The 21,973-nt window shown below is 45.0% G+C and overlaps 1 protein-coding gene across 1 annotated transcript in view; it reads left to right on the top strand.

The window, feature by feature from the left end:
• Nucleotides 1-1,227: 1,227 nt before the first annotated feature.
• Nucleotides 1,228-21,973, top strand: part of P4HA3 (prolyl 4-hydroxylase subunit alpha 3) — a 39,921-nt gene continuing 19,175 nt past the window's right edge. The window contains exons 1-5 of the mRNA XM_066588349.1: nucleotides 1,228-1,564; nucleotides 12,855-12,997; nucleotides 13,882-14,105; nucleotides 16,919-17,068; nucleotides 21,835-21,886. Of these exons, the coding sequence (XP_066444446.1) occupies nucleotides 1,386-1,564; nucleotides 12,855-12,997; nucleotides 13,882-14,105; nucleotides 16,919-17,068; nucleotides 21,835-21,886 (748 nt within the window). The 5' untranslated portion in view covers nucleotides 1,228-1,385. The remainder of the gene's footprint in view (nucleotides 1,565-12,854; nucleotides 12,998-13,881; nucleotides 14,106-16,918; nucleotides 17,069-21,834; nucleotides 21,887-21,973) is intronic.

Genomic DNA, 21,973 nt, shown 5'->3' with positions numbered 1-21,973 from the left:
AGATAGATAGATATACACAAGAGTGATCATAACTGGGGAAATGTGTACTGGGATTACAGCAGAAGGTGGAAAAAAGACCTCAAATATAGACAAGTAGGTAGATAATATTGCAGTCCACCCACTAGGGGGGCTCTCTTGTTCTAAGTGACTGTAGATAGATAGATATATAGATAGATAGATAGATATAAGATAGATAGATAGATAGATAGATAGATAGATAAGAGATAGATAGATAGATATGAGGTAGATAGATAGATAGATAGATATGATGTAGATAGATAGATATGAGGTAGATGGACAGATAGATAGATATGATGTAGATAGATAGATATGAGGTAGATAGATAGATAGATAGATATGAGATAGATAGATAGATATGAGGTAGATAGATAGATAGATAGATAGATATGAGGTAGATAGACAGATAGATAGATAGATAGATAGATATGATGTAGATAGATATGAGATAGATAGACAGATAGATAGATATGATGTAGATAGATAGATAGATAGATAGATAGATAGATAGATATGAGGTAGATAAATAGATAGATAGATATGAGATAGATAGGAGATAGATAAATAGATAGATATGAGATAGATAGGAGATAGATAGATAGATAGATAGATAGATAGATAGATAGGAGATAGATAGATAGATAGATAGATAGATAGATAGTAGATAGATATATAGATAGATAGGAGATGGATAGATAGATAGATAGATAGATAGATAGATAGATAGATAGATAGATAGATAGATAGATAGATAGGAGATGGATAGATAGATATGAGATAGATAGATATGAGATAGATAGATAGATAGATATGAGATAGATAGATAGATAGATATGAGATAGATAGATAGATAGATAGATAGATAGATAGATAGATAGATAGATAGATATGAGATAGATAGATAGATAGATATGAGGTAGATAGACAGATAGATAGATAGATAGATATGATGTAGATAGATATGAGATAGATAGATAGATATGAGATAGATAGATAGATAGATAGATAGATAGATAGATAGATAGATAGATAGATAGATATGAGATAGATAGATAGATAGATAGTAGATAGATAGATAATAAGGGAAAAAGCAGTGAAGAAAGTTCTTTGTGAGGACAAGAAGTGTTGGATGGATGGGGCTGATGTTGCTCTCCGTCCCTCCCCTCAGTGTGGTCTCTCCCAGAATTATTAGACTGCTGAAGGCTGCAGGAGCTGCCAAAACCACAATTCCCGGGGATAGTCTGGCAGCTCACACCCGCCTGCACAATTCTGCACATTCTCACCCACTGAGCCATCACCGGTCGTCTCAGAGGCATCACTCTGCAATTGTTGGGGATTTTTTGGTGTTCTGCACTTCTTCCTCTGGGATGTGTCCAGGTGTGTGGATTGTATTATTCTTCTACCTGGGACATATAGAGGTGACCTCTGGGGACATCTACAGCTCTATGCTGACAATCCAGCAGGCCCTGGACACTGAGAAGGTGTTGACAGAGCACTTAGCGGCGTACCTGGAAGAGGAGACCTACCGGCTGAATGACCTCCACAGGTATGTTACTAGTCATTGTACCCTATTCTAGGACTCATGAGCTCTGGCTGATACGTCCAGCTGTGGGGCTGCGGCTGCTGTCTGACTACAAGCTCTATCCGGCTGAAGGTGCCGCAGATTGCACAAAATTAAAAAAAAATATATTTAAAAAATATCCCAATTTAAACTGAATCCTGAACTTCTGGCGTATGCAGCACCCAGCAGGAGGAATGATGGACATGTAGCAGCTGTAGAACCTCTTAGCCCCGCCCCTTTATTGGCAATACTTAGGGGGAAACAAAAAGTTGCAGTGGACTGAAAAGCCCGACAATCCAACATCATATTGTGAGAAGTTTATACACCATTGTGCCAGGATTCTTGGCCCAAGAGCTTGCATTCTATAATTATGAGTCATACAATTAAGATATATATATATCCCACAGTACAGAGCATGTTTTCTGTAGACATACAAGGTCGCTCCAGCTACAATGCAGTGGGATAGTAGAAGAAGCTGTGACAGGGGGTAGCAGCAGTACTGTCAGCAGGGTACTAGAAGACGTTCTGGTGGGCAAAGTATTGCACCATGTGGGTACTGTTTGCCCAGATGGTATCACAGAGTGCTGACAATCCAAAGTGGGGTACTCTGGGCAGTGTAGGAAGGGTTGTGTGTGTGCAGCAATGGGTGGCATTGTATGGCACCCTCTGGGCACTGAATAGCATTATTTACCCACAGACTGTATGGCACAATGTCAGGATGGGCAGGTCCAGTTTGCCATACAATGAGTAGCAGGAGTGTGTCAGGGTCGGTGCTGGTCAATATGATGTGATTGTTCCCAGCAAGAGAAACCAAGTAACATTGTAGATATGAGACCTTTTAATGGCTAACAAACACACATGATGTTACAGCGAGCTTTCGAACCTCACAGGGTTCTTCCTCAGGCATAATGGAATATATCCGAAGAGGCATGCATATATATATACACAGATACTTGTGACAAGGCACAGACATGGGGGGATTAATTTGCACCTAAAACAATACCAGAACAGGGTGAGTAGAGAAATAAATAAATGCTTAAATAGTCCACTGAAGAAGATGTGAAGGTTTTATGGTCTCTGAATTAGTTTTGGAGGGTCACCAGGCCAGCGTGTTATCTGCGCTGTAGATTTCTCATACTCCCCAGTCACACATGAATCCTCTTGAAGAATTTAGGCCTCTGTTGAAAGTGTCAAAAGTTATAAATCTCTACTCCCAATTCTTCTATGGCTTTGTGATTTGAAATTGCCTTTTAATATGGTGACTTTCATGTGTTCTATGTTGTTTCCGTGACTAGAAAAGTGCTCTGCCGCAGGTAATTCTTTCTTTCCTTAATCGTATGGCGGTAAGACCTCATTCTCCCTTTAGTTTTTGTCCTGTTTCTCCATAAAGGCCCCCAGCAGGACATTTACTGCAGCGGATCAGGTACACAACATCAGACATGACACAACTTTTATCAGTATGATGAGATGACAGTAGAAGGAGGTGAAGCTCCATGAAGTGCTGGGCACTGAGGGGTTAACCCCAGAATGTTGGCATTCTCCACAATAGCAAATCATCCAGAATCCGAGTCCGCTGCCATCTGAGCTGAGATTTTTGCTTTGAGAGTTCAGTGCGGAGTATTCCACCACCGTGCATCATCTATAATGTATGCGGAGAGCCGAGCTATGAGCATCCTATGTCCCAGCGGGCGTACCACAGGGCTGTATTTTTGGCCCATGTCTTGTCCGTGTGTTTCACTGAACCCATTATGGCCAAAACAAATTGAACCGTATTAAGGACGAGAATCGGACATGTGATGTTCCCTGCCATCAGGGATCGGGCTGTACCGTTATGTCCATGCGCTGTCCAAGACCAATGGTGCCTGATGTTCAACGTGCATACATCCATGTAAAGCCAACCTTATATTAACATCTTATGTGATACTGTCTGCTGAGCTGTGTATCTAATCTCATCCTGTGTGATACTGTCTGCTGTGCTGTGTATCTAATCCTATCCTGTGTGATACTGTCTGCTGAGCCGTGTATCTAATCTCATCCTGTGTGATACTGTCTGCTGAGCTGTGTATCTAATCCCATCCTGTGCAATACTGCCTGCTGAGCTGTGTATCTAATCCCATCCTGTGCAATACTGTCTGCTGAGCTGTGTATCTAATCCTATCCTGTGTGATACTGTCTGCTGTGCTGTGTATCTAATCCTATCCTGTGTGATACTGTCTGCTGAGCCGTGTATCTAATCTCATCCTGTGTGATACTGTCTGCTGAGCTGTGTATCTAATCCCATCCTGTGCAATACTGCCTGCTGAGCTGTGTATCTAATCCCATCCTGTGCAATACTGTCTGCTGAGCTGTGTTTCTAATCCTATCCTGTGTGATACTGTCTGCTGAGCTGTGTATCTAATCCCATCCTGTGCAATACTGCCTGCTGAGCTGTGTATCTAATCCCATCCTGTGCAATACTGTCTGCTGAGCTGTGTATCTAATCCTATCCTGTGTGATACTGTCTGCTGTGCTGTGTATCTAATCCTATCCTGTGTGATACTGTCTGCTGAGCCGTGTATCTAATCTCATCCTGTGTGATACTGTCTGCTGAGCTGTGTATCTAATCCCATCCTGTGCAATACTGCCTGCTGAGCTGTGTATCTAATCCCATCCTGTGCAATACTGTCTGCTGAGCTGTGTTTCTAATCCTATCCTGTGTGATACTGTCTGCTGAGCTGTGTATCTAATCCCATCCTGTGCAATACTGCCTGCTGAGCTGTGTATCTAATCCCATCCTGTGCAATACTGTCTGCTGAGCTGTGTATCTAATCCTATCCTGTGTGATACTGTCTGCTGTGCTGTGTATCTAATCCTATCCTGTGTGATACTGTCTGCTGAGCCGTGTATCTAATCTCATCCTGTGTGATACTGTCTGCTGAGCTGTGTATCTAATCCCATCCTGTGCAATACTGCCTGCTGAGCTGTGTATCTAATCCCATCCTGTGCAATACTGTCTGCTGAGCTGTGTTTCTAATCCTATCCTGTGTGATACTGTCTGCTGAGCCGTGTATCTAATCCTATCCTGTGTGATACCGCCTGCTGAGCTGTGTATCTAATCCCATCCTGTGTGATACTGCCTGCTGAGCTGTGTATCTAATCCCATCCTGTGTGATACTGCCTGCTGAGCTGTGTATCTAATCCTATCCTGTGTGATACTGTCTGCTAAGCCATGTATCTAATCCTATCCTGTGTGATACTGTCTGCTGAGCCATGTATCTAATCCTATCCTATGTGATACTGTCTGCTGAGCCGTGTATCTAATCCTATCCTGTGTGATACCGCCTGCTGAGCTGTGTATCTAATCCTATCCTGTGTGATACTGTCTGCTGAGCCATGTATCTAATCCTATCCTGTGTGATACTGTCTGCTGAGCCATGTATCTAATCCCATCCTGTGTGATACTGTCTGCTGAGCCGTGTATCTAATCCCATCCTGTGTGATACTGTCTGCTGAGCTGTGTATCTGATCCTATCATGTGTGATATAGCCTACTGGGTGGTATCTAATTCTATCATATGTGATACTGCCTGTTGAGATGTGTATCTAATCCTATCCTGTGTGATACTGTCTGCTGAGCTGTGTATCTAATCCTCTCCTATGTGATACAGTCTGCTGCTGTATCTAGGCCTGTGGTGTGTGATACTGTATTCCGAGCTGTGTATCTAATCCTCTCTTCCCTGATGCTGCTGTATCTAAGCCTGTGGTGTGTGGTACACTCTCGGAGCAGCACACAGCTCTACATTCATCTATAGGACTTTATGATAATGTATTCCTGGCGGGTGATAATTTATGCAGACGGGATACAAATGGGATTTGCGCTGGTTCTGCTCCAGGACACGATAGAAGCCCCCAACAAAAGCTTCATTTAGAAGGTGGTGCAGCAGAGGCGCTGCGGGAGGGGGGGGGGAGCTGCGCACATCCACAGGGGGCTGCTGACAGCGATGCCTCCTCACTGGTGCGTCCATCTGCACACTTCATGGTAAATTCATGTAAACGGAAATCGTCACAAAGTAACAAAACTGAGACTTTTATTTTGCAACAAGGAAAACCAGTATTACTCAGTTTAACCGTTTCATGACCGCTGAACACCCAGAAACATCCTGCGGTCCCGAAGGGTGTATAGAGCGAGTCCACTGCACACCTGGCGGCTGTCAGCTGTCCCTGCAGCTCTGATTGTGACAGTTAACTGTTTATATGCCGCAATCAAAGCTGATCGTGCGCCTAAACAGTTAGCACCCCATTGATACTCCCCACCCCTGCGCAGACCGTGCCTGCAGGCCAACATGGCAGCCTGGAGCCTACCGAAGGCTCCCAGAGCTGCCATGCAAGATACTTATCACGTCCTGCCTCAGCAACTTCAAAAATCACTGTATATAGTCTATAGTACAAGCAGTCAAATGATCGCAAGTTCAAGTCCGCTGAGGGCAAAATAAAAGTGTGAAAAAAAGATCTAGTAAAGTTTTTTAAACAGTTTAACAAAGAAAAAAATATTAAAAGTTCCAAAACCCTCTTCTTACATTAAAAACTAAATTAAAAATGCTGACATATTTGGTATTAATAAATGTCCAAACTATTAAAATATCCCAATATTCATCCGGCACGATGAGGCCATTTATAAAAAAAAAATGTAAAAAGGGCTGGGGTTTGTATCTCTGCTTCCAAAGAATTTGAATAAACAGTGCTCAAATATTAGTATGAGCCCCAAGATGGTATAATGAAAACCAGAACTCACCCCGCAAAAAATAAGCCCTCACACCGCACCCATAGGTGTCAAAAAATAAAAAAGTTTTGGGTCTCAGAATACGGTGACGGAAAGCAATTTTTGTTTAAGAAAAATAGTTATTTAGTTTGAGGGCTTATTTAGACGACCGTATATCGGCTGGGTTTTCACGCCGAGCCAATATACGGTGTCCTTATCTGCAGGGGGGGGATGGAAGAGCCAGAAGCAGGAACTAAGCTCCCACCCCTTCCCCGCCCCTTGCCACTATTTGCAATGGGAGGGGAGGGGGCGGGGCTAAGCAGCGAGCCTTAGCTCTGCCCTCGTCTCGCCCCCTCCTATTGAAAATAGTGGCAAGGGGCGGAGAGGGGGCAGGAGCTCAGTTCCTGCTCCTGGCTCTTCCATCCTCCTCCCCCTGCAGACAAGGACACCGTATATCGGCTCGGCATGAAAACCGAGCCAATATACAGTTATCTAAATAAGCCCTCAAAAAGTAGAAAAACATTAAAAAAACCTAGAGAAATGTAATATCACTGAAATCGTACTGACCTGTAGAACAAAGTGCAGATGTCATTTTTACTGTACTGGGAATGCCATAAATACCAAAATTGCATTTTTTTTCATTTCTCCAACTTAAGGGCTTATTCAGACGACCGTATATCGGCCGCGTATTCACGCCAGCCGATATACGGCATCTCTCTGCAGGGGGAGGAGGCTGGAAGAGTCGGGAGCAGTGCTCTGAGCTCCCGCCCCCTCTCTGCCTCCTCTCCGCCTCCTCTTATTACAAATAGTGCAGAGGGGCGGACAGGGGGTGGAGAGGAGGCAGAGAGGGGGCGGGAGCTCAGAGCACTACTCCCGACTCTTCCAGCCTCCTCCTGCAGAGAGACACCGGATATCGGTCATCTGAATAAGCCCTAAAAATGTTTTTCCATACATCATACGGTACATTAAATGGGGCCATTAAAAATACAACTTGTACAAAAAAGAAGTCCTCATACGGCGATGTCAATGCAAAAATTAAAAAGTTATAGCACTTGGGTGGTGGGAACGAAAAAACTAAAATAAAAGAGTGATAAATGGCTGGTGCTGAGGGGGTTAAGAAACACTCCAAGAAATAACTTGTCTTGCTACCGTTACGTAATCGCGTCTATGACTAACTAAGGCCTACAACTCATAAATGCATGACCGCCAATAACAATTCTTCACACCTTGCAAGAGATGATTACAATGTTAGTAGCGCAGAACAGACGGGATACGGTATGTTTTCACAATATCTGCATTTTACCACAAGTCAGACCCTCTGTAACTGGCGGGTTTCCAAAGACTCCAACACTATGGTTCACTAGTCCTAGGCTTGATTCCAGTAAAGCTCCCAGTCACAGCTCTCAGTTAAGCATACGAACCTTGCAATTGCTAAAGTCCGAACAAATAGCATTTGCTTTGCTATGCTGCTAGCAGCCCTGCTCAGTCACTCAAAAGTCCCTTTTAGTGTGCACACTGTTCAGCCTTTATTGAGGCCAGCCTCACTTACGACCTGATATAGATGCACTCAGTCACACGCTTCCACTGTCTTCCAAACAATTTGCTGCCTGGCTTCTCCAGCAGTGTCTCAGGCAGTGCAGCCGTTGCCAGCGGTGCAGCCACTCTCTGTTTCTATTCCTTTTTGGAGTTCTTGTCCCTTCTGCAGCACCTTGCTCTACTAAGATCAAGATGACCGTATCTAACACAGATTATGGGTCACCTAAAAACTGGAAAAACTTTAATTTTTCTTTGGAATATTTAATTTTTTTCAATTAATCTCATCTATTTTCTTCTTTAATCCCCCTGGGGAACCTGTGATTGTTTGTACAATACACTGCAGAGCTTCTATTGGACTTCTGATGTCTGCATATTGAAGGGGTATTTTGGCCAGTTTTAGCTGAAGACCTATCCTATGCCTAGGTCATCAGTAGATGATGGATGGGGGTCTGCCACTCGGGACCCCATCCATCAGCTGATTGTCTGACCTGCTGTCCAATGCAGCAGCGATCAGAGGAAGCAGTTGAAGCGCTGGCTTCACTCCCATTGAAATCAATACTTTCTGCTCAAGACATGACGACCATGACAGGAGCAGTGTAACGCTCTCAATGATTGCGCTCTGACTTCCTTCATTGATGACTGATGACGACATCTGGCCCACTGCACTGACAGCGGGACAGACGATCAGCTAATGGACAGGGGCCCCAAATGGGGTTACTGTTATTACTGGGGCCACTATGGGAATAGCTATTACTACTGGAACCACTAAGGGGGCCTTATTATTACTGGGGACACTAATGGGATCATTGTTACTAATGGAGCCACTATGGTGGGTCACTATTACTACTAAAGCCACTATGGGGGACACTATTACTACTGGGGCCACTATTGGGACCACTATTACTGCTGGGGCCACTATTGGGGGTCCCTATTACTAATTGGGCCACTATGTAGGTAACTATTACTACGCAGGACACTATGGAGGTCACTATTACTACTAAAGCCACTATGAGGGGACACTATTACTACTGGGGCCACTATTGGGATCACTATTACTGCTGGGGCCACTATTACTACTGGGGCCACTATGAGGGGACACTATTACTAATTGGGCCACTGTGTGGGTAACTATTACTACGCAGGCCCCTATGGGGGTCACTGTTACTACTGGGGACACTATGTAGGTCACTATTACTACTAGAGCCACTATGGGGATAGCTATTACTACTGGAACCACTAAGGGGGCCTTATTATTACTGGGGACACTAATGGGATCATTGTTACTAATGGAGCCACTATGGTGGTCACTATTACTACTAAAGCCACTATGGGGGACACTATTACTACTGGGGCCACTATTGGGACCACTATTACTGCTGGGGCCACTATGGGGGTCACTATTACTAATTGGGCCACTATGTAGGTAACTTTTACTACGCAGGACACTATGGGGGTCACTGTTACTACTAGGGACACTATGGAGGTCACTGTTACTGCTGGGGACACTATGGAGGTCATTATTACTACTAGAGCCACTATAGGGGACACTATTACTACTGGGGCCACTATTCGGATCACTATTACTACTGGGGCCACTATTGGGTGTCACTATTACTACTGGGGCCACTATGGGGATCACTATCACTACTTGGGGCCACAATGGGGGTCACTATCACTACTGGGGACACTATGGAGGTCACTATTACTACTGGGGCCACTATGGAGGTCACTGTTACTAATGGGGCCACTATGGGGGTCACTATTACTACTAGGGCCACTATGAGGGTCACTATTACTACTGAGGCCACTATGGAGATCACTATTACTACTGGGTCCACTAACGGTAAGTTAATGCTACTAGGGATCACTAGTGCGGTCACTATTACAACTGGGGCCATTAATGGGGTCACTATTACTACTGGGGCCAATATAGAGGATAATATTACTACTGGGGCCACTATTGAGATCACTATTACTACTAGGGCCACTATGAGGGTCACTATTACTACTGGGGCCACTATGGAGATCACTATTACTACTAGGGCCACTATGAGGGTCACTATTACTACTGGGGCCACTATGGAGATCACTATTACTACTAGGGCCACTAACGGGAAGTTAATGCTACTAGGGATCACTAGTGGGGTCACTATTACGACTGGGGCCATTAACGGGGTCACTATTACAAGGAGGGGGTCACTGAAGGACACTATTACTGTGTCGGGGGTCACTGAAGGGCACTATTATGGGATAGAGGGTGTGGCTTTGCATAAAAGGGCGTGGCTTGTCATAAAAATTTGCTGCTATTTTTGTCCCTCTTTTCGTTGTTCAAAAACTGGGTGTTAGGCTGTAAGCCAGATTCAATCCCACTGAACAGGAGAGATGTGGCAGGTAAACAGTTAACTCTTTCCTCGTTCTCCATAAGAAGATTGATGGGTGGCGGAGATTTGGCGAAGAAATGCAAATATTTACTGCTGACATTCACTTCTCGCCTCCGGGGCGACCGGCTCGGTCTTGTGTTATTTCACAGGTCAGATGGCAGCAATGTGAAGAAAGTAAAACTTCTGCCAAGTGATAAATTCCGCAGCTGCTGAAATCTGAACGCGGCGGACAAATACGAAGGAAAGTCGCCCCAAAGAACCCAGACATCCAGCAGGGCTGACAGTCTTCTTTATCACCTTTCTGGCTGCTCCAATAAACATAATCAGTGACTCCAGCTCAGCTGCATTGTCTAGTGGAGTCGTCTGAAATCCACCTGCTGATGTATCCTCCATGCTTTACACTGCAGGATTGCACTATTAGGACACAGCTGTAAACAGTGACTCCAATGCTGCAGTGTGTATTGATGTCTAACATAGTCTAGAACCTACATCCTATCTCATTAAAGGTTCAGGCTGCTGCTCTCTTTCTGCCATGCTCTGCACTGCAGCTCTGCTCCATTGAAACCTAGCTGTCATCAGCTGTGATCCAGCTTAGCTGCATTGTGTATTGAAGTCTGAGGTAGTCTGAAATTCCCCCCCTGCCTCATCAGAGGCTGCTGCTCAGTACTTCCATTATGCCTAACCGTTTACTTACACAGATGAAGAATTGGCGCGCTGCAACAAGCGCAGAACAACAAAGTATGTTGATCGATGCCTGCTCACTGCCGTTCATACAACCCATATGATCGGCTTCGTGAGGACGAGCCCCCATTAAGGGCTCCTGCACACCGGCGTATTTGTTCTTGTACACGCCTTAGCGCAATGCATTTGCGCTATGAACTAAGTGCTTTTGCGCAGTGTCTGCACATTGTACTGTACATTTTGTGCACCCAAGGCCTGTTCATATGTGCGTCAAACACCCCTCCCCCACACTCTGATTTAGCTTAACGAGGTCCAGATGAGTTCTTTCCCCAGGTTTTGCGCTGTTTTTTGCGAATCCCCTTGCGTATTGCATGCACAATTGCGCACCCAGCACAGACGTCTATGGGAACCCTTGGTGTGGAAATGCTCACAAAGTAGAGGATCCATTGAAATCAGGGGGTTCTAGAGATGAGCGAGCCCCCAAATGCTCGGATCCGCGTTATTCGAGTTGAGCTTTTCGTAAAATCCGAGAGCTCTACTGGAGTAACGAACCCCATTGACTACAATGGGAGACTTGAGCATTTTTGTATGTGGGACGCCGGGTGCCGAGCTTTTTTTTTTTCTAGGTCTCTCTCTCTCTCTCTCCCTACCAGAAAAATACTTTGCCAATGACGCGCGCTACATCGCGGTGGGGAGGGGCCAAAACAGGCATGTCACAGTGGGGAGGAGCCAAAAACTGGGGCGGGATTATAATACGGCACGCTGCGGTTTTTATGAATACCCCAATACTAATCAAGATCCCCCTATCTGTTACACACATAATAGGGACCAAACGTATGCCTATACTCCTAATAAGCCACAGAATAAGGGAGAAAACAAGGAAAAAACTAAGATAATGGGCAAAGAGGACTGGAAATGAAGAAATAGTGTCAGCGGTCTCATTAGATGTACAGTAAGAGGACAGCTGACAACGCAGATTAGGATCGACCGCTGTGCAGGATATCTCAGGATGGATTATTGTAGGGCCGGAACGATATGACCATAAGAGACCCTATATGATAATCTGTGACGCTCCGATTATCAGACGCATTTCACCAAACAATGACTTTGGCTCCTCGGGGCCCCGAGCCGTAGAGCGGCGACGCAGTAACCAAATACCGCCGCTTGTACTTAGATCATAAAACCAGCGGAAGTAGATGTTACTATCAAAGAGAACAAATACGAGATGCCCAAGTGCTCTGAATAAGGTTAATACTGAGATGTAGACCCCATTATTATAAGATCAGCGCTGTGATGGCGGTAGATCGGCACCCATCTTTCCAGGTCAATCTGCCACCTTTCTGGTCTGGGGAAAGTTAAGTTGACCTTGACAGATGGTGACCTGTACTTTCTGCCAATCAGAGCTCATCAATATTCATTCCACCTTTACTGGAGAGGTCATTGATGTCAGAGACCAGCAAGGAAACCCCTTACCACAGGGGGATGTCCGCTGCTGTGTCCCCCAACTATTTGTCTCCCATCTTGCATCAAAAGAAGTTTTGCGGATGAGAGATCTTGCTTTGAAAGAATATTCCAGATGGATCTTTCACCCATCGCTCTGAACAGGTACGACCAGTTTGGACAACTGCAGCGGCCAACGCGAACGGCTGAGTCTGCGGAAAGAGCGTTCACCAGATGATCGTTCGTCCAGCGGTTGTTCAGCCATCACCCTCTGGCCCTCTGATGTACATGGCCGCCTGTAGCGTTCCCTTGTCTTGTCGCACATTCCCCCTCCGGAGGGAATAATCCCGCTGTGTAAATCACTTACGTGGCTGAATGAGTCACCCAGAGATTCCTGATATCTGAAGTCACAGGAGCCGCAGATCCGAATCTATCACTTAACCCTTCCCAGGTGACCATATATGTCCTCCATAATGTATCATCCATACGTTGTCTTGCAGGTTCTACAATAAGGTCAGCGCTCTCCACCGTATCGCTGATACTTCCGTGTCGGACCCCATTTTTGCCTACACCTTGTTAAAGAGGCTGCAGTCCGAATGGATGAACGTGGTCGATAGTCTAGAAAACAATGACAACCTCCGAGGTAACGAGACCAGAAGGGGGCAACACTAATATACACCTGAGGATGTTTATACAAATAGGGACTATGGTAAGGTATAGCATAATGCCACCTTACATTGATAGATAACAGTTCCATACAGGCGCCCTGCAGACAGTCCGGGTGGTCACAATACAGTAATATTCAATGGCTCACAGGTGACGTCATCTCTAAATATAGTCATTCACTTTCCTTTTTTTCTTCATCCAGCCCAGACCGCTATGATGATTTCCCCCTGATTGCAGAGTTTACTGGCAAGACATCCCCTGTATAGAAACACAAATAAATTTAGACCCCATTGATGACCCCATAAGAGTAACAGCAATAGAACCCCCAGAACAGTCAGTAACAGCCATAGTGCCCCCAATAGATGTGACAACCAAACTACCTTCCATAACATTAACAGCCATAGATCCTCCATGACTTCCACTGCATCTTCATAGTGTGATTGCCATAGAGATTAAGTCCAGAGGCTGTGAGCAAGGCGGATGTACGCCACCCACCATAGCAGCAACGTTTCAGGGGCTCTCCAGGCATTATTTACCACTGAGCCCACACTCTGTAAGTAGGTGGATATTCGGGCCTCTAAGATAGGTGATGACAACCTCTGTGGGAGCTGTCATGCTGCCACCATAGTTGGAGCAAAATAGTTTCTGTTGGGGTGGAACAAGTACTGGTTCACTGTCCCACCAAGTTCTTCTCATTGTAGGCAGAAAGAAAGAGTCGTCATGTCAGGAAAGGTCAACCTACAAACCTAGCTGGTGCCACCATTTCAGTCTTGTATCTAAACAGTCAAGATTGGCTGCTGTCATGTGGAGTTCTTCTAGGTGCTACCAAGTCTGTCACATAACTCGATCGTCTTTTCTCAGTCCTGAAGGATGGTTACAAGAAGGTGGAGAAGAACCTTCCAGTTTTGGAAGATGTTGAAGGAGCAGCCAAGGGTCTCATGAGGTTACAAGATGTCTACTCCTTGAATGTGAAGGGATTGACACAAGGAGTATTCCAGAGTGGACGTAGTTCACAGCTTGGTGTCCTGTACAAGCCGGACCAGGTCTCCAGCATGTCGGCAGATGACTGCTTCCATATTGGCAAGGTATCTTCAAGTTCATTTCAACTCCAAGAAGCTGTAGTAGTCTTGTTCATCCAGAACATTCGGTCTTCCACATTCTTCTGAGATTCTCTCCATCCTGTGCCCAAGTAGCAGTTCTACATAGTAACCAATAAATACCAGCATATAGTGCCTACAGAACACCAAACCCTGTGCCACGAGGTAAGGTTGCAATTTGCAGAAAGAAAGTTTTAAGTTAGGTGAGTTTTATGGTACACCCAGACATTAGACATGCCCATGTTTAGATAACAGACAGTAAGGGAAGCATATATCAGTCTTTCCTAGTGGTCTAGTGTAGGAAAGGGGTTATTTCAAGTTTCTCTAGTGGTCTAGGAAAGAAGAGGGGTTTATGACAACTATAGTGAAGTGGAAGGGTTAATGCTTGCTTCCCTAGTAGTCTAGAATATTGGAGGTGGTTATGCTTTCTTCCTGGTGATCTAGGGTGCTGGATAGATTAATTCCCTGGTGGCCTTGAATAGTTGAAGGGTTATTGCTTGCTTCTGAAATGGTCTAATGGGAGGGTAAATGCATGTTACCTTGACTGTCTAGGGTACTGGATGAGTGAATGCTTTCCAGGTGGTCTAGGGCAATGAAAGGATTAGCACTTCTTTCCCTGATGATATGGGGCAGTGGATCAGTTAATGCTTCCCTGGTGGTCTAAGGTATTAAAAGATGCTTCCTAGGTGGTCTAGGGTTGTGGAGGGGTTGGTAAACAATTTGCATATTGCCATACTAGAGCAAAAATTTGCATCTTGTCCTTTTTTCCTTTAAAGAGGAGGCAGAGCTTAGCAGAAAGGGGTGGGGCCACTGGCAGACAAACAAATTTGCTTACATTTATGTGTAAACTATAGTGTAAATCTACACTAGCTACAATGTGGCGTAGGCTTGTGCTACAATTTTACTCTTTGGCAGCTGGGTGTGCACCCCCTTATAAATTTGTCACATTGTAGTCCGACATACTTATTTTTAATGAATGCATTCAGAGTTTTGCGCCTCGGCTCGCGGCATCGGGGTCTAACGATGTATGGAATCATTAGAAAGAGTTGAGCCGCAAAGTTGACATTTGTTCTCCTTCATGTCTACATGATCTAATTTATGTAACTCTAGTCTAAGCTAATGAGATGAAAACTCGCCAACGTGGTGAGAAGTCTGAGAGTCTGGAATCCATCTACAGCGAGTCACACTAATCCAGAACACATGTGGGAGCGCTGAGGGGGGGGGGGGCGCTGCTCGACGCCGAAAGAGTTCTGTACTGAGTAAAATATATATATATGCATGAAATGATGACAATTATCACGAAAAGATGCAAAAAATGGGCTTCAATAAGTTTTATTTAGGTTTTTAAAAATAGTAAATTAAGTAAAAAATGAATTTTAAAACCGCAAGACACAATATAGGAGAGATGTGTCTGCGTGTACAGGGGTGTATATACGGTCCTCCCTCTACAGGCCTCCAGCACAACAGAAAACCACAGATAATGAGAAGACTCTGCTGACTCCGCCCTCTAATGATAATGAGAGGACTCTGCTGACCCCGCCCTCTAATGATAATGAGAGGACTCTGCTGACCCCGCCCTCTAATGATAATGAGAGGACTCTGCTGACCCCACCCTCTAATGATAATGAGATGACTCTGCTGACCCCGCCCTCTAATGATAATGAAATGACTCTGCTGACCCCGCCCTCTAATGATAATGAGATGACTCTGCTGACCCCGCTCTCTATGAGATGACTCTGCTGACCCCGCCCTCTAATGATAATGAGATGACTCTGCTGACACCACCCTCTAATGATAATGAGATGACTCTGCTGCCCCCGCCCTCTATGATGAGATGACTCTGCTGCCCCCCCCTCTAATGATAATGAGATGACTCTGCTGACCCCGCCCTTTAATGATAATGAGATGACTCTGCTGCCCCCGCCCTCTAGGATGAGATGACTCTGCTGACCCCGCCCTCTAATGATAATTAGATGACTCTGCTGACCCCATCCTTTGATAATAAGAGGACTCTGCTGACCCCGCCCTCTAAAACATTACTGCTGACCCCACCCTCTAATGATAATGAGATGACTCTGCTGACCCCGCCCTCTAATGATGAGATGACTCTGCTGACCCCACCCTCTAATGATAATTGGATGACTCTGCTGCGCCTGCCCTTTGATAATAGGAGAACTCTGCTGACCCCACCCTCTAAAAAATTACTGCTGACCCCGCCCTCTTATGATAATGAGATGACTCTGCTGACCCCACCCTCTAATGATGAGATAACTCGACAGACCCCGTATCTTATGGTAATGTGTTGACTCTACAGACCCCCACCCTCTAATGATAATGAGATGAGTGTGCTGACCCCACCCTCTAATGATAATTGGATGACTCTGCTGCGCCTGCCCTTTGATAATAGGAGAACTCTGCTGACCCCACCCTCTAAAAAATTACTGCTGACCCCGCCCTCTTATGATAATGAGATGACTCTGCTGACCCCACCCTCTAATGATGAGATAACTCGACAGACCCCGTATCTTATGCTAATGTGTTGACTCTACAGACCCCCACCTCTAATGATAATGAGATGAGTGTGCTGATCCCACCTTTTATGCCAATGAGAACTCTACAGACCACGCCCTCTTGTGATGTGATGACTCTGCTGACCCCGCCCTACAATAATAAGATGCCTCTGCTGACCCCCTCTAATGCTAATGCTATAACTCTACAGACCCCGCCCTCTTATAATAATGCGATGTCGCATTTTCTGCCATTTATCCAATCCCATAATCCCTTGTGGCTTCCCCCTACAGATAGCGTATGACATGCAGGATTTTTACCATTCTATTCCATGGCTGGAGGAAGCGGTCAGTAAGTTCCAGGATTCCTACGGCCGCTGGTTCACGGAGGACCAGGGTTCCCTGCAAGACGCTTTGGATTATTTAGCATTTTCTTACTACAAGGTAAGGGATGTCAGCGGCTGCTCCTTTTTTACTATTTTACTCTGTTGTCAGCCATGCCTTTGTATCGTGAAAATCAGGCACAGTAGAAGGAAAGCTCACAGAATATCAGGAATATTCATAGGCCAAAATATCCAGTCACAGCCACAACAAGTTTCTAGAGATTCACAGTAAAGTGTTTTGTATCCTTTTATTAAAATTTCAATTTTTTTAGTAATCAGATAATACATAAAAAAACCTAACTGCACCCTATAATGTCCCAAACTATAATATCTAGATGAGCAAGCAGAGTAACCGCCCCGAAAAGGGTAACACCACACTGGAACCTGACCTGCATCATCCTATCTTTCCCTGATTAAAAGTGGGGAGGGCACAAGATACCCGGGTCAGGGCAAAAGAGACAAAACATGCAACATAACAATAATATGATATGATGTTTTGATAACCAATTATCTGACTATTGATTATAAGTGATATCTGTTTGTGACATCAGTTATTGAGCGGAGATCCCGGATGAGCCATTTGATAAAAGTAATCAGTATAGTTTGATGTCATGAGGGTTTGACATAAATAGATATTTTTACTTGTATTTTTTCATTTTGGTGGTATTTTGGACTTATCATTATTATTATGTTTTGCATCAGGTTTTTTTCCTGACCTGGAGATCCAATATCTCTTTCTCCAGGTTCCAGCTGGGGTTACCCTTTTCGGGGTGGTTACTCTGCTTGCTCATATAGATATTATAGTTTGGGACATTATAGGGTACAGCAGGGTTTATTATATACGAGTAATTTGATTACTAATGAAATTGACATTTTAATTAAAGGGGTTGTCCCGCACCGAAACGGGTTTTTTTTTTTTTCAACCCCCCGTTCGGCGCGAGACAACCCCGATGCAGGGACTTAAAAAAAAAACAGCACAGCGCTTACCTGAATCCCCGCGCTCCGGTGACTTCTTACTTACCGGTTGAAGATGGCCGCCGGGATCCTCTCCCTCCGTGGACCGCATCTCTTCTGTGCGGTCCATTGCCGATTCCAGCCTCCTGATTGGCTGGAATCGGCACGTGACGGGGCGGAGCTACACGGAGCTACACGGAGCCCCATTGAGAAGATAAGAAGACCCGGACTGCGCAAGCGCGTCTAATTTGGCCATTAGGGCGAAAATTAGATGGCAACCATGGAGACGAGGACGCCAGCAACGGAGCAGGTAAGTGAAAAACTTTTTATAACTTCTGTATGGCTCATAATTAATGCACAATGTACATTACAAAGTGCATTAATATGGCCATACGGAAGTGTATAACCCCACTTGCTGCCGCGGGACAACCCCTTTAAGGACACCTTACACTAGAAGAAAAGCCTAATAATTGCTACGTCTCCATTGAAAAATGAATCCCATAGTAATAAGACTCGCTGTCTGCGCTCCACTCCACCACCCGACACATCTCGCACTAGTCTCCAGTGCTGACTGGTTTCCCTTTCCCTCCCGGGGCCGGGGAGACGGCGGAGCTATATAATTAGTTGCAGAACTTCTAGCTGTTTATACCACAAGTCATACATTGTGACACTGACATAAGAACTGACTAATATCAGCAACTACGTCTAGCCTGTAGAGCTGATATAAGCAGAATGCCACTGTTGGCATTTAAGGCAAAGCATAGGTTAATGGTGACACTCTTTTGATTGAAGATGGGGAAGAGGCTAATAAGATCGCGAATGCTCCAGAAGAGTGAAGGGATTAGTGACAGTATTCCTGGTGGTCTAGGGCATTAATGATCTAACTCCATGGCTCCAAGAGCAGAATAGTGAGTGCATCTCTGGAGTATAATACAGGATGTAACTCAGGAGCATTACAGGATAAGTAATGTATGTACAGTGACTCCAGCAGCAGAATAGTGAGTGCAGCTCTGGGGTATAATACAAGATGTAACCCAGGATCAGTACAGGATAAGTAATGTATGTACACAGTGACTCCAGCAGCAGAATAGTAAGTGTAGCTCTGGAGTATAATACAGGATGTAACTCCGGATCAGTACAGGATAACTAATGTATGTACACAGTGACTCCACCAGCAGAATAGTGAGTGCAGCTCTTGGGTACAATACTGGATGTAAATCAGGATCAGTACGAGATAAGTAATGTATGTACACAGTGACTACCCCAGCAAAATACTGAGTGAAGCTCTGGAGTATGATACAGGATAAGTAATGTATGTACACAGTGACTCCACCAGCAGAATAGGGAGTGCAGCTCTGGAGTATAATACAGGATGTAACTCAGGATCAGTACAAGATAAGTAATGTATGTACACAGTGACTCCACCAGCAGAATAGTGAGTGCAGCTCTGGAGTATGATACAGGATAAGTAATGTATGTACACAGTGACTACCCCAGCAGAATAGTGAGTGCAGCTCTGGAGTATAATACAGGATGTATCTCAGGATCAGTACAGGATAAGTAATGTATGTACACAGTGACTCCACCAGCAGAATACTGAGTGCAGCTCTGGGGTATAATACAGGACGTATCTCAGCATCAGTACAGGATAAGTAATGTATGTACACAGTGACTCCACCAGCAGAATAGTGAGTGCAGCTCTGGGGTATAATACAGGCTGTAACTCAGGATCAGTACAGGATAAATAATGTATGTACACAGTGACTTTACCAGCAGAATAGTGAGTGCAGCTCTGCAGTATAATACAGGATGTAACTTCAGTACAGTCAATGAATGATAACATATGCATTATCTCCCTGCTTGTTATGATATATATTCCCTTTAGCGCTGTACTATTACCCAGCATTCAGTGCTTCTGAATTATTACATACAGTGAATTGACAGATTTGCCTTTGAATATCCCAGTAAAGTTTTGCAGTGAAACTAACATTGTGGAAAGTAAAAGTAACCCTTGGAACCTCCCGTCACACCCAGCTCATGTTATACCCCATGTGAGCTTGTCTGGCAATCTATTATATGTGTGAGAGACAGAGGATTAGTGGAGTTCTGGGTAAGAAAGGGGGGAGTCCTGATGCATATGGAAAAATCATCAGTAAACTCCTCTGGGTCCCCCCACTCCAGAATATTCCTGCACTGACTCATTTTTCAGTCTGTGCTTTCTACAATGTGACATATTTAAAGGGCCGGTAGCCCTATAAGTCAGTTGTCTGATTTATTTGGCTGAACAGCAGTCCCATGTAAACTGTGTGCTATGTGGGTTTTGTATGGCAGGATTATGCCCACACTGTATGCTAATATTATGTGAGCTCTGTGTGGGATTACTTCACAGCATATAGCAGTATTAGTGTATAAATATTAATACACTGACCACCCCTTTATTAGAGGCCCCACCCCTCTCACAATTGGCGCTCCCCTGTATGGTAATTCTCCCCGTGACCCTGGAGTGCAGCATGAAAGTTTTCCGTGGATCAGTTTCAGTGTGAATCCACATTAGATGGGAAAATCCAGCGATCGGAGCGACTTCCAACGAGGCCGGGTCATTGGTGCTGGACTAGCCGGGGGCTCACTGCCAACCGCGGTGGACGAGGGGGGGTTTCTCATGTAACAGTGTGGAGAGTGGCATAATTGCAGAAAACATCCAGTGAAAGCGGATCCTGTGGACGGGAACAACTCCTCACTGAAAGGGGTCGGAGGAGGATGTCAGGAATCGTTCTGACCAACAGGCTGCACAGTCAGCTGAATACAACGCTGGAGCTCCAACTAACGTGTCCAAATGCACAACTCGCCGTTCCTCCGCACGGATGGTATAACAGCAGATTACCAGTTCCAGCGCCATTGTACGAGACTCCAGCGGGCAAAAGAACGCAAAACTTGTATTACTGAGCAGCAGGAAAACATCTGGTTGGATGGATGCAGATTTCTGTTGCTGATGGGAGGGCAGAATTTGGCGCAAGCAGCATGAATCGCTGACCCCTTCCTGTCAGCCGGTCAGAACATGTTAGCGCCGCCATCTAATCTGCAGCAACTACAAGAAGCTACCTGTCCGCAGGGGCCGATATTCCTGCAGAACAATTTCATTACCGAGTGGAATCTACACCATAAGGAAATGCTGCAGTTCTGAAGGCTGAAGGGGGTACAATGTGCTAGTAGATGGGGGTCTCTAATAATGTGAACAATAAGGGGGAACCAGCCGGGGGCCTAGTAGATTCAGGCCCATTTACATGCAAAGAAAATCTTTTAAACGACTGAAATATTAAAATATTTAGTGATCTTTTTGCATAAAGTGTTAATAGCTATTAACACTTTATCATCTTCTTTTGCATGTAAAAGGACCTCCAGGATCTGTTTGCAGAGCCCAGCCTGTGATTAAGCACACGCCCAGCTGTACTCACTGCTGCATTGTTCTGCTCTCTGCTCCCTGCAAATTACAATGTTATCTGCCGGCTGCCCACGGAGATAACCGTTTGCAGTCTGATAAATGCATTTGCTTTATCTCCAGTAGCTGAAAGACAGATTTTAAGTCTTCCTTAAAATCATCGCTCAAGTGAAAACTGCCGGATGCCGCGTTCACATGTAACGATTATCGCTCATTTATGGCGGTTTGAACGAACTGTGAGTGATAATCGTTACGTGTAAATGGGCCTTCATAAGGGATGCCCCCATATAAACCACTAACAGAAAAGAGCCTCATGTTAAACTACGGCGTACGTGCCGTATGCAAAATATCGTCATCTCAGGGGATGGCTAAGGGTTAAACGTGACGCCATATTAGAGGTTTCCTCCGGTATTACTGACTGTCTCTTCTTCTTCCAGACGGGGAATGTGTCTCGGGCGTTAGATCTCTCCAGGGAGTGTCTGCTGTACGGTATGTGAACCACCGCTCATCCCTCTGCCGTGGAACGTCTCCTCAGCAGATCTGTCATATAGTGCCTACATGGAAACCATCAGCAAG

Source organism: Eleutherodactylus coqui, chromosome 1 (genome assembly GCF_035609145.1).
Source record: "Eleutherodactylus coqui strain aEleCoq1 chromosome 1, aEleCoq1.hap1, whole genome shotgun sequence".
In the NCBI taxonomy this organism is placed as follows: domain Eukaryota; kingdom Metazoa; phylum Chordata; class Amphibia; order Anura; family Eleutherodactylidae; genus Eleutherodactylus; species Eleutherodactylus coqui.
This window is presented reverse-complemented; position numbering and strand designations above follow the sequence as displayed.